General features: G+C 42.0%; 1 protein-coding gene across 18 annotated transcripts in view; it reads left to right on the forward strand.

Moving 5' to 3' along the window:
• The window catches only part of LOC111933189 (complement factor H), a 40,403-nt gene extending 26,817 nt beyond the window's left edge, over positions 1-13,586 (forward strand). For all 18 annotated transcript variants that reach the window (XM_086842819.1, XM_086842818.1, XM_086842806.1 and 15 more), the window contains 14 exons: positions 847-1,023; positions 1,185-1,358; positions 4,633-4,815; positions 5,494-5,676; positions 6,183-6,365; positions 7,586-7,765; positions 8,162-8,368; positions 8,961-9,137; positions 9,792-9,968; positions 10,939-11,115; positions 11,542-11,724; positions 12,395-12,595; positions 12,864-13,058; positions 13,201-13,586. In XM_086842819.1, coding sequence (XP_086698945.1) covers positions 847-1,023; positions 1,185-1,358; positions 4,633-4,815; positions 5,494-5,676; positions 6,183-6,365; positions 7,586-7,765; positions 8,162-8,368; positions 8,961-9,137; positions 9,792-9,968; positions 10,939-11,115; positions 11,542-11,724; positions 12,395-12,595; positions 12,864-13,058; positions 13,201-13,220 — 2,417 coding nt within the window. In that variant the 3' untranslated portion in view covers positions 13,221-13,586. The remainder of the gene's footprint in view (positions 1-846; positions 1,024-1,184; positions 1,359-4,632; positions 4,816-5,493; positions 5,677-6,182; positions 6,366-7,585; positions 7,766-8,161; positions 8,369-8,960; positions 9,138-9,791; positions 9,969-10,938; positions 11,116-11,541; positions 11,725-12,394; positions 12,596-12,863; positions 13,059-13,200) is intronic.
• The last annotated feature ends 1,835 nt before the right edge of the window (positions 13,587-15,421 follow it).

Here is a 15,421-nt window from a genome sequence, read left to right on the forward strand (position 1 = left end):
TTAAGAGCTCCCTGTCATTGTCGCCAGTGTATTCTATGGGCATGGTGTTCCAGGTACGGCATGGCCCCAGAGATTTGTCACCTTGATTTGTTGAGGTTTCTTACTGGGCAGAGGGGGACTCAGATAGAGGCCTGGTCTTCCAGGGATTAACCTCTCTCAGGCTTCAACAAATAGAGAGAAAATGAAGAGGATCTTTTTGGAGCTCTTTAGCACTGAATTAATGGTAATCACTGACATCTTCAATGGTTCTTACCTGATACAAGCTACGTTTGCCCAAATTTACTCCCAATTTATGAAGCAACATCTGTGAACTGAGGCATTCTGACAAGAACTTTATTTAAATGTGACCAAACTAGAGACAAAAAGGATTCATTATTTCAAAGTTCCTTCCTCTCCCAAACACAGGTGAACTTAAGTAAGAGACTTAATATTGTATTCTTATATATTGGTCATAATATTGACCAACTTTAACTACTATTTTAACTTGTCCTTTTATTTCAGACTGCCTTCACCTAGAATTTTGTAGCTTTTTTCTGACTCACAACTGACCATGGGAACAGCAGTATAAACCATTTGCTGTGACACCTAAATAACTAATAATAATGATAGTAATGTAGCAAAAGGAAATAATTGAATCTAAGGAAGAAATATTTATTCTAAATATTACTTCTTGACAAATTTTAGAAGATTAATGTGATAGATAATATGTGACTATGCTGCATATTCTACAATAATATTCTGACAATTAGGAATTATTGATGTTTCAAGTTTTACCTACAGAGATGATTCTTCCAAAGGGCAATGTTTCTGGACAAATAAATACAATAACTTTGTTTCATTCTACAGAATCATGTAAAGCACCAGGGGACATTTTGATTCACCATACAAACAAAACCGTGTTCATGCCTGAAGATACAATTGAGTATTCATGTTTGGAGGGATATAAAACTACAAATAACATGCCAACTGATACCACAATGTGTGGCAAAAATGGAGAATGGAGTCCAGCACCCCAGTGTCGTGGTGAATATTTTTGTATTTGCTAATCAGTGTCACACTCTGTATACACTCTGTAGACCTTTTTTATTTAAGCCTTCCTTTGTTTTTGTTTTTTTCTAACCAGTAGCATTTCATGTACTTTCTGTACGTTGTCCACTATATGTTAAAATGTTTTTTCTCCATAGAAATCAAGTGTGTGCTGCTGCCATTGAGAAATGGAGATTTCTCTCCCAAAGAGAGTAAATACCACAGTGGAGCTGTTGTGAAATTTACGTGTGCAAAAAACTACATAAGGGTGGGACCTGCCTCTATTCAGTGCTACCACTTTGGATGGTTTCCATCACCACCAGTGTGCCAAGGTAATTCTTCTGCAATACTGAAACTGAGCTAGTAAATGGCTTGCGCAAAATATTCATCAGGTTATTTACTTTAATGTTTGAAAAAAAATTTATTGTTCAAAACTGTATAAATAATGTGCAGTATGGCAAGGATTAATTTGAGTAGTGTCCTCTCTTACTACGTTCCAAAGGTCCTAGTTTTGCCGTTGCCTAATATTGATACCCATCAGATATTGCATCCTGTGCACTCTTTTATGATCACATGAAACTGAAGGAAAAAACCAGTTTTGGAGATGACACAGAGCTGGACCCAAACAAAAGAAAACCAGTGAAGGATTTTCCTGTGAAATTCTTATTTTCATATAGTAGGATGAGCCCATTAATGCAGAAGGGAAAATATGTACCCCTGCCTAGCATTCTGGGGCTGCAGGATTATGTCCAGGCAGGTTATAGTTACCTGTGACTGACATGGGACTCCAGTGAGACTGGCTTCTGCTCAGGAAACCATTTATTCAGCACAGAAACAAACTCAGCTTAGATCCAGAGACAGGGAGCACCAAACAGAGGCAGGGTGGTGGGTTTTATGGGACAGAACCAGGGTGGAGTTTAAGGTCGGGGTCCAATAGGAACACAGCAAAGGAGAAACCCCAGAGGCTCAAACCCCATCAGAACCCCTGGGCTGCCACCCCACAAGAGTCTGGGGTGGGGCAATTCTTCCTGGGCTCACAGGGCCCATCCTCTGAGGCAGAGGGATGGAATTTACACTTCTCGGGCTTTAAAGCCATGCCTCTCACTTTAACAATGCTTATCTGAAACTAAATCTTTGCCTCCCTGGGCAGGGGGCACCCCACAACTGCCCCTTTTTAAAATTACATTTTGATTAGGAGCTTAGAATGTTTCTAAAATTTACACAATAGAAAATCCAGGCCCCCCCAACAAAGTACCTGCCTTGTTTTGTGAGACACTGAAAACACTAGCACACAACAACAAAATACATTAAGCAAACGAACACAAAACAAAAAAAAACTAAAAACAAACACTTAGAACTCAGCAGCCAGGCAAATTAAGCAGTAGTAATAGTTAATAAAAAATAAAGGGTTTTTAGTTCAGTCTCTTCCAGTTCTTGATTTTCTTTTAGGAAGAAAAATCAGTTTAGGAATCTTCTTTAGGAAGAAGGATCAGTTCTTTGATCTCCTCTTAGGAGGGACAGAATTCCTAGAAGGGTGCAGTTCTTTGATCTCCTCTTACGAGGGGCAGAGTTCTTAGTGCTCAATCTCAGCTCCTGTCCCAAAGATATGGGTGTCACCACTTCAGGGGATGATGATGACACGCCAGCCTTTGGAGCTCGGGTTAGTTTTGACTTTCCCAGAGGAGGTGTTGGAAATGATGGAAAAGGCACAGCCTCCAGAGGTGGAACAGATGGAGAAAGGGGTAGAACTGGAGCAGGAGTTACTGGGTGGCAGGAAAGACTTAGGGGCCAGAAAAAAAGGAGTAAGGTGGGGAAAAAGAGATCCCAGACAGCACTGTCTTGGGAAGGGGGGGAGGTCCAGGACGGACTTTCCTGGACAGGGAAGGGGGAATGTGGAAAGACAGGGTGAAGGAGGACACAAAACAGCAGGCAGACAGCAGCAAACCCACATCCCTTTGGACGTTCTCCATCTCTTGCCTGCCTTCAGGAAAACAGGGGATGAGGTGGCAGAGAGACACATGGGTGATGGGGAGCTGGCAGCAGCCCCGAGCCATCCTGGCCTTTTTCACCCTTTCTCCTGCCCTTAGAAAAAAAGGATAGTGGAAGATATGGGAGGTACACACACACAAAAAAAAGAGGGACTTCACAGAAGCCAAAAAACAGTCCACAGGAAGAGCCATACCATCCATGATCATCCATACTGTTAATATCATCCATAAAAGCCGTTCCCATGTATATAAAAAAAATAAAACCATCCAAAATACATCTCATTGGGTGATGGTAGCTGTTAGTCCCATTGCCTGGTCTCAGTCCTCCCCGTAAGCCCTTTTCCCCCACGCCTCTGAGGCACTCTCAACCTGGCCCTCCTGCCAGGCACTCTTGAGTCCTCCTTCAAGGCGGGGGTCTCGCCAGCTGTCAAACCATCAGCCAGGGACTTATGGGGTGTTGGTGGAGCTGCTCCTACTCTTCTCCTGGTGCCTCTCTGGTTGCCCACATTCTCCACCATTTGTTGCCATCCAGGGCTGCAGGATCATGTCCCGGGAGGCTACAGTTACCAGTGACCAGCATGGGACTCCAGTGAGACTGGCTTCTACTCAGGAAACCATTTGTTCAGCACAGAAACAAACTCAGATCCAGAGACAGAGAGCACCAAACAGAGGCAGGGTGGAGTTTAGGATCAGGGTCCAATAGGAACATAGCAAGGGAGAAATCCCAGGGGCTCAAATCCAATCGGAACCCCTGGGCTGCCACCCCACAAGAGTCTGGGGTGGGGCAATTCTTCCTGGGCTCACAGGGCCCATCCTCTGAGGCAGAGGGATGGAATTTACACTTCCCAGGCTTTAAAGCCATGCCTCTCTCTTTAACAATGCTTATCTGAAACTGAATCTTTGCCTCCCTGGGCAGGGGGCACCTCACACCCCTATACTCAGACTTCTTTTTAACTTGGAACACAACTTCCTGTTATCTGAGAAGAGCTGGACCTCCCTTTCTTCCCACTCAGTTAGCTTTTTTGATGACTTTTACTGTCATCCTTCTTTTTGCTCACCCTCTTTTTCATTTAAAAGCAAGTCCACTTCATATATTTGGCTCTCTAACTCAGGAACATTTTAAGCTCTCTTAGTAGGGGTTCCAATTACTGCATTGAAAAGTGATTGGAACTTTGTGAATTCCTTTAATATACTGTGTGTATATATGTATGTATGTATTTATTTATTTGTTTATTTTGCTGAGTGATTTTTAGGACATAGGTTATTCCTTGCAGAATTGTCAACTTTCTTTAAACAATACTGAAGTTACCATTCTTGTAACTGTTTTTCTTTTCCCTTAAAACTGGGTTGGTTTTATCAACCACTTTTCTCAGAGCAGGCATTGACAGTGCATGGAAGTGAGAGACAAAAGTGAGCCTGAGTCACATGTATCTGGTTGTGATGTCCAACCCAGCTCGAATACAGATATTGAAAGGCATAAATCAATGACCTGTTTAACCCATTCCACTGATTTTTCTTTACTTTAAATGATATGTTCAATGTGTTCTATGTTGTACTAAACATGTAACTATGGTGAAAGTACTGAGTTCAAAGCATAGAATTGATCTCTTGATTTCAGTGAGTGTCAGAGGCTGTGGACCTCCTCCTGAAATTACCAATGGAAGTATTCTTGATGGCTCTGTGGAACAGTACCAGCATGGGGACAGAAAGCAATATGAATGTAATGGCGAATTTAAGTTGGTTGGATCAAAGGAAATAGAATGTATTGATGGACAGTGGTCATCTCCTCCCTCTTGCACTGGTAATTTATGCAGTTCTTTATAAAGTTCTCAGACTTTCTGAGAAGTCTAATTCTCTGCAGGCTATTACATCATAGATATTTTCACAATTAAAATTACGTATTTACAGATGTAACTTTGTGTTCAAAATAAGAAAATAATAATATAAAATTGCATGACAAGCCATTACTTTGTGCTATCACAACTGCTGCAACAGTACCAGCCCAAAACAGGAACTGTAGTTCTCACAGAGAAGTGACAGATTTGCAGTCCTCTAAGAGACCCTACAATGGGTTTCAGTTCTTGAAATAATTCTAACTGAAAGGGCACATTACAAAGGTGTAGCTGTATGATCATATATAATATTGACTGATCAGAATCAGTGATTCAGGTGATTTTAATTAATTGAAGTTTTCCTTACTCTTTATGGTTTATGTACCAACAGCTTGGGAAAGTACTGTCAACTGAAACTACCTGTGGATCATAGCAGTGTTGGAAAAGGAATGGAAAAGACAGAAGTGCAATTTAGCAAACTAGCTAAAAGATATACCTACTCCAGCTGTATTGAAATTTAGTTGCTACAAATAGTGGGTGTAGGTTTGGTTCACCAAAGGCAAATATAGTTATTTTTATTTAAGTTTTTTGAGCTACTGATATGTGAATACTGTATTATTGTGGAATACTTCTGCTCTTTTCAACAGAAGACAAAATGCCATGTGAATCACCTTCCTCTATCCCAAATGTTGTTCTGCATCAGGCAGACCAGACCGAATATTCACATGGGGATGAAGTAACTTGTGGATGTAAACCAGGCTCTGACAATACTGAGCAAATGAAAATAAAATGTCTTAATGGAGAATGGAAGCCTTTACCTATTTGTGCTGGTAATCTGTTTCCATAATATTTCAGACATGAGTGTAACAAAGTTGTACACAAAATTTGAAGGACTTCAGCCATCAGTATGTGGCCAGATGAGCTATAGTTTCATGCATCAAAACTAAGTGGTTTTAATTTACTCCTTTTAAATGGAAGCATGTTGTTCATCCTGGAAAGACTCTGTACCTACAGCTTTGTAAAGGAAATGGACACTTTCCCAGGGGCTAAAGTAAATTATTAAAATGTATTCAAATATTAATAGCCACAATGTGTTAAACCTATCCTACCCTAACCACTTATATGTGGATTAGTCCTTCTCACAGAGTGACAGAATGAATATGGTTGGAAGAGACCACAGTGGGTCATCTGGTCCAGCCTCCCTGCTCAACCACCCATGCAGTAAAGTTTTTCCTCAAATTCATGTGGAACTTCTGTACAACTGATGACATCTTCATCAGTACATATTGTCAGATCTAAATATATTTTTTAAGCTCTTTTTTTTTTTTTTTTTTAGATTCATCTCCTCAGTGTGTAATTCCAGAGGATGTTGAGCTGGTGCGCTCTGGCCAGTATCCTATGTCAAGAAGGAAGACTGGGTTCCATAAAGTTATACGTTATACGTGTTCATTAACTGATGAAAATGTTAAAGAGGCAGCTTGTGTGTCTGGGAGATGGACACCAGAGATTGCATGTACAGGTGTGTTTTTACATTTGCACCATTTCTTTTGATGCAGGCATGATAAATGTTCATTATTAGGATTTTTAGCATTGTTGTATCACTAGGCTGAAATAGAAGTGTTTACTTCATCATATGCTAAAGGGTAGTTGTGGCCATGATTTGAGCAGTTAACTAGGTTTAGAGATGCATCACTTTTGTAAGGCAGACTTAATACTCTGTACTCTGACAATTGGAATGGTTTTCACTGGCACTTCTAATGTAAGAAAAGATGCAGTGATAAATTTAAGCTCAGTTCTTCAAAAGCACTTTACCCTGCTGCAAAACAGAGAGCAGATAGCTCAAGCTCCAGTCAAAGTTCCTTTATTTCCTCTAAACCTTCAAAGTTTTTTCTATTCTATTTTTTTCCTCCATTTTTCTAATTTCTTCCTAGTGAAACTGAGAAAAATGCTGAGTTGGCGAGTGAAAAAGCACAGATGCAGAGGAGGCTGCCCATATGTAACACACACCAGAGGTCAATGTCTTCAGGGCTGCCTCTATGTAAGGCAGAGCAGGATATTGTCTGTAGAAAGCGCAATTGTAAAACAACCATCACCTCAGTCCTTGCTTGGGTTATACCAGATTTATGGGAAATGGTGCCTGGAGGTGGGAGAAGTATGGCAATCGCTGTTCCTGCCTTAGCCTTCTGGAATCACTAGAAGCAAGAAACCAAGCTTTGGAAGAATCCTCAGATCTCTGTCCTAGAATCTGCCTCATTCTCTCCCTTTTTCTTTCCTTTGGCAAAAGGAGTCCTTCATTCCTGGAGTGGAAAAGTTTTACCATATTTCTTTCTTTTCTTTTAGCTTTCTCATTTATCTCTATCAGCTTAATCTGAAGAAAACACAAAACAAGAAGGCATTGGTTCAGTTTTCCTAAAATAGTTCATTGTAGAGAGAGGAACAGGAAAAGCACCACAAGAGTCTGCAGCTGTGTGAGAAAAAAAGGAGGTACTACAAGAAACTCCATCATAACTTGGTGTAGATAACTGTGACTGTCTTTCTATGACTCTGAAAGCATATGAGCACCTGAAGGCAGCTCTGGTGTTTCTGAAGCAGAAGAAAATTATCATAGTATTAATTAAAGCTTGAGATAGCTATTGGAGTTATCTAGCACCAGTGTTGTCTTGATTGTTTGTGTTGTAATCCCTGCTGAACTGCTACACTTTCTCTTTGTTCTATTGTAACATGAATATGTGTCCTTAGCTGAGGAGAGTGTGTGCCCACCTCCACCTCAGGTGTCTGGTGCTCAGCAGACAACAGTAGGAAGAAGCTACAGGAATGGGAGTAAAGCAGCTTTTTCATGTCCTGATGGTTTCCATCTCGTCGGTACAAAGGAAATAACCTGTACAGAAGGGAAATGGCAATCACCACCTCATTGTGTGGGTTGGTACTGGCATATTTCTTTTCCATCATTTTGTTATGAATATCTCTGTTACTAATTTGCAGTCATCATGAGCAGGAGACTGCTGTTATTAACCTAAAATTATCATGAACAGGGAACAGAAGGAAAGTAGTAGAACATAAGTTGTTAAAAAGGGTGCAAATAACTGCAGTCTTTTTATTTACACAGACTTATCTGAGATAATATATACAATTTTCAGGTAGTACCTCAAGAGCTGTGTATTTTTTTTTTTTGCTTAGTATATTGCATAATAGTCTCAGCTTAGACTGGGGGCCTTAAATAGTGTCCTGTATGCTATAAATTATTTATTACTTAGTTACAGTTGCAATATTGTTTGTCTTGCATTATTGTTTATCTGTGTTGTCTGTGTTTTTTAGAAAGACCATGTTTACCACCACAATCTGTAGAATGTGCTGATGCTCCCAGACAGGAAAATCCAAACTTAAAAATTGAAAGAGAAGGGAAAACAATTTATCTGGCTGGTGCTCGATTTAAGTATGTTTCTCGTCCTGGATACAAGTTAGACGGACCAACAGAAACAAACTGCTCTATGGGAAAATGGACTGCAGCTCCTTCATGCTTGGGTAATATAAAAAATTACTTTTTTTGAAGTGCATTTAGAAATGAAATTGAAAGAATTTTTAACTGGAGGTTGATTGGTAAAAGTATATTTTTTCACTCCATATTTTGCTGTGGCATCTTATCTTCCATCATGGATGCCTTCAGAACAATTCTGATTGGATGCAAAACTGACTTTCTGAATGCAACTTAATTTTTCAATATTCCTTCTTTAGTCTTTGTTCAGTTCATATCTCTGCCCGATGAGTCCTGGGCATATCCTCCTGATCTGAGGATCTCTTTTATACAAAGTCCACTGGTGACTAAAAGTTGCTGTGGTGCCTCAGTGTAGCAAGGGAAAATAGCCTCCAGTAAAACTTTCTGGCATGTTTAGAAACAGAATTGAAGTATTTCAGCAGCTGAAGTCTGTATATTGGGGGAATGGCTTCTACAATCTTTTATACATTTATTAACTAACTATAATTATATAATCCACTGCCAGCAGGTGACTAGGCTGATGTTAGAAATAACTTTCTACAGCACCTGTTTGATGGAAAAATACACTTCTTCAATGTGTATCACAGTAGCACAAGCATCCAATCTCTGTTATCTTTTCAGAAATGCCATGTGGAAGTGTTCCAAAAGTTGCTAATGCTCAGTTTGAAGGCAGAGAGAAGAAACTTTATGAGCCTGGTGAAACAATTCGCTACCAGTGTGATTCAGGGTTCCTGATTGTTGGTTCCCCTGAAATTATCTGCAGAAAGGGAAATTGGACAGCACCACCCTTCTGTGAAGGTATAGGTTCTACTTCTAAGTAATCCATGATCCTTCTTAGCGTTCATGTTGTGAATTAAAGTAATTTTTACTTGGGCATGCAGGTGAGTTAGGCCAATAGAGCCAACAGATGACTTGCTTTGAATGGGTTGCTACCACACCTATTTTTCTGGTTTCTGGGTAACAACAAGCAGGGTAGATCAGCAAAGCAATCATCTCCTTGTGGGCTGGAGCTGGTAGCTGAATCCTGGCTCTCTGTTGAAATCCAGCAGGCATACATTATGGAGGAGCACATGCTGGCTGCAAAGGAGTCACCCTAACCATAGGGTAATGGATCTTATTTTCACATCACTTAACATGCCAGCTGCTGACAGGCATCTTCAAATAATTTTCAATCTTCAAAATAAATCATGTCACTCTCCAAATTGGTGGCACACAATGCTGTGTAGCACAGCTGACTGATTGCTGTGACTTTTCTCTGTTTAGTTACTTTAGGCAAACAATACTAAGTGCTGAAACATTGCAGAATAAGCAATACAGTGTATCAGAATAAACCTTCTTTTTCTACCTGCAGAAAATGATATGCATTACTCAAAGTGCTTTTGCTTACCAGGAGCTCTGGGGATGCCATGTTGTGTGAGTGCTGTCACTCACAGCACACTCCTCTCCTTCCAGATGTCAGCTGTGGAGCTGCACCTGAAATCCCCAATGCTCACATTGCAAGCACTCCTCAAGAGAGGTACCTGCCTGGTGCCAGAGTGCACTATCAGTGCGAAAGCAATTTTCAGATGACGGGTGGAAATTACATCTTATGTTCAAATGGTCAATGGTCACAAGCACCAGTTTGCAGAGGTAGGAATCTGTGCTTCCCCCTTGCCTGTTAGTGTAGAGACAACCAGTTCTCTACCTAAATATTCTAAAGACTTTGCCTTTTTTACTTGTTTTCTTTGCCTGCCCCAACTTTAAACTTGTTGTTGCTTACTTGCACAGCACTTTAATTTAAACTTGATGCTTCTAGAAATACTGGGAATATTTCCATCAATAGCAAAAATGTTCCTGAAGCAGCAGGACCTAAAATGTGCTGCTCTCATATTCTCCTGTATGCTCTTAGTCTTTCCCCAGTGTCTACCACTTCAGTGACTTTCAGTGGACAGACACATACAGGCTTTTCTCTTATATTCAAAGCTGAATGGAAGCAGCAGTAGACAGACAAACAGCTCTTCTTCTGCAGTGCTCCAACTCTGACCAATGTAGACCCCAGCAGAGACCCAGATCTAAACCATTTAAGATCTGCTAGGTACATGGAAGTGGAAAGATAGTTCCTGTGGCAAAGAACATTCAGGAACTGTGCTCCAGAGTTCCCCATCCTAATCTGTGGCTGCAGGGTGTGCACAGCCCTGTGGAGCTGGCTGTGCTTACCCAGCCCTGAGCAGCACAGGCTGACAAGCTCTTCTAGCACCATCAGCCCTCCAAAGCTCTGCACCTCAGCAGGTAATCAGTTTGGTTGCTACCATCAGTGTGTTTTCCAGGAAGGCCAGGGCTCCCCAGGGGGAGACAAGGATGGTGTGACTCTTGTGCATCACTACAGAAGCACTGGCTTTTTCTAGAAACTTCTATTGACCCTGCAATCTCCTGAGAGTCCCAAACAGTGTTCTGCTACCACTGCCACACCCCATTGCTTTCCCCATGGTGAACTCCTGTGACCCACCTGAGGCAAAAAATCTGTACAGAAATCGTAACAAGGCTAATTCCTTTCACTTCTGGTTGTATAGATGAACATCTTAACAACTGCAAAGGTGACTGCAGCCATGTCTCTTTTCAGATGTGACATGTGAACCTCCTCCAGAAATTGCCGGTGGTAGAATTGAAGGTATTAAAAAGTCCAGGTATATCCCTGGGGAGAGTGCAAAGTATCAGTGCTGGAAAAATTTTAAGATGACTGGGGCTTCCACTGTTGTGTGCCAGAATGGGACCTGGACACAGCTGCCAACATGCAAAGGTGATTTCTCTCTCTCTCCATTCAGCCTTCTATCAGTGATAGCATCATAAAGCTGCCTCACTATCGTTTAGCATCTCAGTGCACAGCTGCCATGGCTCTGGCACACTCAGGACAAGGCCATTTTCCCAGGTCTCTGTTCAGATGGGATGAGTTTACCGAGCTGAGTGACTCAGGTGGCTTCACTCACTTATAGAGGACAAGATGAAATCCTGCAGATAGCTGCAAGCACTTAAGCTGTACACTTAAGATGGGGTGAGCTGGCAGTTCTGAGCTTGAATGTTGGAGAAATGAGAAACTTTTGTTCTTGCCAGCTGTTTGGTTTTCTCTCTGCTTCTCAGAGTAGTGCCAACATAGTGTGTTTAGTGGTATTTCTGACCAGACCTTCTCTGCAGCTGACATCTTCTTTGATTGGAAAATTTCTTTCAGGACGAGCTGGGAGATGTGGCACACCTCCAGCTATTCAAAGTGGAGAGCTTCTTGTCTTCCCTTTGCAAGAATATCAACAAGGAGACACTGTGGAATACAAATGCCCAAATTTTTATATCTTGAAAGGATCTCCAACAATCACCTGTCTTAATGGGCAGTGGACAAGCCCCCCAGTTTGTCTGGGTAGGTTGAAACATGCGCTGGGTGGCCAAAGGCTGTGCAGCTGCCCCTCTTTTCATCTTCTCAGACCCTGAGGGCAGCACTGGTGCTGGGGCCACAATGCTGGCAAGGCAGAACTCCTTTTGTCCAAAAGGAGTTTCTTCTTAAATTCAGCTTGTACTCCCCTCTGCTGCCAGCAGCTCCACAAGGAGGACCTGTCCCCTCCCTGTGAGGGGACCTCCATCACTTGTGCAGAGCTTCTGAATGCTCTTGGGCTGGGACACACAGCTCCACCCAGCAGGCTGTGAGCCAGGAGGATGGCTCTGCATGAGAGGCAGTGCTGCAGAAAGCCAGGGGGTGCCTCTGTGATAAGAAAACAGGTTTAGAGAAGTACTGAGCAGAAGGGAAAGAGGGATATCAAAAAACATATGGGGAAGTTCAGTGGTGCCTGGTGTCTTCCACACCTGTGCTTCATTCTCACCCTGTGTGATTGTCAGTATTACAAGGCTTCTCCTAGGGCTTTTTTTGTTTTCCCTTTAGCTTGAATGTGAATGTCTTTTCTGTTGTATCAGAGGGTCAGAGCACATACTTGGAAGCCTTTTTTGATATTAAGAACTTCTCTAGGGGCTCTAGGAGCAAAACAGTTACATGTGCAGTCTCTGTATGAAGTGCTGACACTCTTGACTTTTTAAAGTGGCCTGTACAGCATCAGAAGAAGATATGGACAGAAACAACATTGAGCTCAAATGGGTTTTACAAACCAAGCTGTACTCCACATCGGGTGACTATATTGAATTCCGCTGTAAACCGGGATATGTGGAAGACCCAAGTACATCCAGCTTTAGAGTACAGTGTGTGGAAGGGACATTGGAATACCCACGGTGCACACTAGGAAGTAAGTCATTCCCTCTTCAGCATCCCTGCTCTGTTGCGTTTTTAGTGCTGAAGGGAAGCAGAAAGCCCTTGCCTTTCCTGGCTGTGAGCCATGGTGTGAGAGCCTCCTGGAATCTGCAGGAATGGAGGGACACTGCCCCCAGGAAGTCACTGCCCAGCACACCTGAGCTGGAGAGACTGCTGGGGAAAGGGTACTCAGGGGGTGCCAACAGAGCATCTGTTGTCCAGTGTGAGATCTACAGGCAAATAACAGATGTATTTTTTTGCAGGGAACTGTGCCCTGGATAGGAACACTATGGAAAAGAACAATATTCAGTTGCAGTCATCCAGCCAGCCGAGCTATTACTATCACTCGGGGGACTCTGTTGTCTTTGAGTGCAAGCGTGGGTATCGGCAGGTGTCCCAGATGGAGAAATTCAGAGCACAGTGCCTGGATGGAGTGATTACATATCCTGAGTGTGAAGGCAAGTGCTCACTGCCAAAGACATGAGGCAGTGGTTGTAGGAGGCAGTTCTGCTGGAATTGCCTGCCCCCTGCTCTGAGGAGCCCCTGGGGACTGTCAGGATTGGTATTCATATCTTTTCCTCTTTTTTTCTCTTTATGCAGAATCGTCGTGGTTTGGGTAAATGGAAATGGCATGAGGGAGCCCAGCTGTGGAAATGAAAGAGCCCTCAACCAACCGGGTGATTTGAGCTCAACTTTTCCTGGTGTTTTGCATTTTGCTGTGCTTTGTTTGCAGCTTAGCCAATATTCTGCCTTGGAATTTGTTGTTTTTGTTATTGGATGGTTGTTTTCATATTATCCACATTAGATCTAGTTTTGTAAATGTATTTACATATTGTGCAGCCAAAGGGTTGTGCTTGCATTTTATCTATTCTATACTGATCTCACTGTTATCTTATTAACAACTGTGTCCTGAAAACAGGCTGGCTTTGGTGGCATACTGAGACGAGAATTAAAGCTGACAGCTAATTTGATTATTAGCACACAAAGCGTGTTGTGCCTTGTCTAGTCCTACCTTTTTCTCCATTCACTTGCTTGGAAATGAGCTTGGAATGAGTGTCCTGCATGCCTGAGCAGAAAGAGCAAGAAAGTGGAGTCTCCTTTGAACAACTCAAGGAAGTCTCTAGCTAGAACTAGTTCTTCTGGTGGACTTGATCCAGATCTTGCCTGCAAAGCCAAGATGTTAGGGTGCAAGTAATTGCAAGTAATTGGGATTTCTAGGTGAAGGTGGGGACTAGTTCCTGGTACAGTCTGTGCCACCCCCAGCCCCATCTGCCCTTCACAAACAAGTAGAAAGTGCATGTGGAAATCAGTGGCAGCCTGGCTGTGGTAGCCATGTGCTAATGCACTTCCTGAAAAGAGAGAAAAAAGCAAGTACCAGAGTATCTCATGCACTTTAGGAGAGCAGACTCCGACTTGTTTAGGAAAAGAGGAGATGGGACATCGCGCTATATTGGAAACAGCGAAGCAGTATGACAGACTCTCTTAGATGAGTGTCACAAGACAGCAAGTTTTATTATTCCATATCTTCTTTTATAGATAGGTCCGAGAAGGTCTGAGTTGGTCATCAAACCAACACATCACTATTATTGGACAATTATAAACTACACCCCTTGACTGTTTCTTGCAAGTAAACAACAAGGATCCAAACAACACCTGCAAAGGTTGTTGTCCTTCTCCAAGGACTGTTTGGATTCCTCCTTATGATTTCTCAGGCCAGAGTGAGAACTAGTTTCACAGAGGCACTGTGCTCCTTGCCTGCTTTCAGCAACCATAATGGGATTGCTTGGGAGTCATAGGTGTCCAGAAAAGCTCATAGGTCTTGAAGCACAGAATCCTTCAAGCACAAGATTATTTAGTTCTCATCTTCAGGAGGAAAAATTTATCTCCCTGGACTGGCTTATCTCATCAGAGACTTCGCAGAGTTTTGTGAAGCAGAAATCAATGTACAGGGGATTGAGGCAAAAACAGGCTCTGAGGTGAGTTGTCCATGGCATTGATGTGACATGTATGGATAATGTTAGAAAAGCTGAAGCTCAGAATGGCACTTACAAGGGACACCAAGGGTCATAAGAAAGTATTCTATTGCTACACCAGGATTAAAACAATCAATAAGAAAATGTGGCATGTCATTAAAACAGGTAGGTGATTTAGTGGCAGCAGCCCCATATGAAGCTTGAGTATTTGATGCATTCTTTGCCCCAAAGTTCATCAACAAGATGCTGCCTTCATGTCTGCAATCCCCCTCATCCTGTCGTGTGGTCACAGCCAACACAGCCAGTAATGGGGGTAATGAATGGGGGTAAATGATTTCTGCTTTCAACAGCTGTTCCAGTGAGGGCATTTTAATCCCTTTCACTCCATTTCCCCCAGTTTGCTCTGGAAGAGGAAGGGTATTGCTGTTATATATACTGTGTAAAGTATTTTTATCAACCTTTCATTCCACCTATTGTTTGACTAGGTTTTGACTAAATAAGCAGAATTTGTCTATTCCTGAATGCTTTAATTTCTTTTTCTGTTTTATTCATTTATGTAACTCTTGTAAAAGCCTTGGAAACTCAGAGCACCATATATATTATGATTTCACAAACAGATGAGTTTAGACATAGAAGACAGAAAATACCCTTAGAGTGAATTTTTTATTAAAACAGATTAAAATGGATGCAAGGCAAATATTGTCCATATTCCTGGATTTTCTTCACTGCTGTAGCCCCACTTGTTCTCAGGCAGAATTCTGGATATAGAACTGGTTGGGCATCAAATTAAGACTCTGGGATTTTAGCAAGTCTGCTCATATAAAGTTATGCTTCCATAATGTTCTTAG

The sequence above is a fragment of the Cyanistes caeruleus genome, chromosome 9 (assembly GCF_971803275.1).
Source record: "Cyanistes caeruleus chromosome 9, bCyaCae1.hap1.1, whole genome shotgun sequence".
Lineage (NCBI taxonomy): Eukaryota > Metazoa > Chordata > Aves > Passeriformes > Paridae > Cyanistes > Cyanistes caeruleus.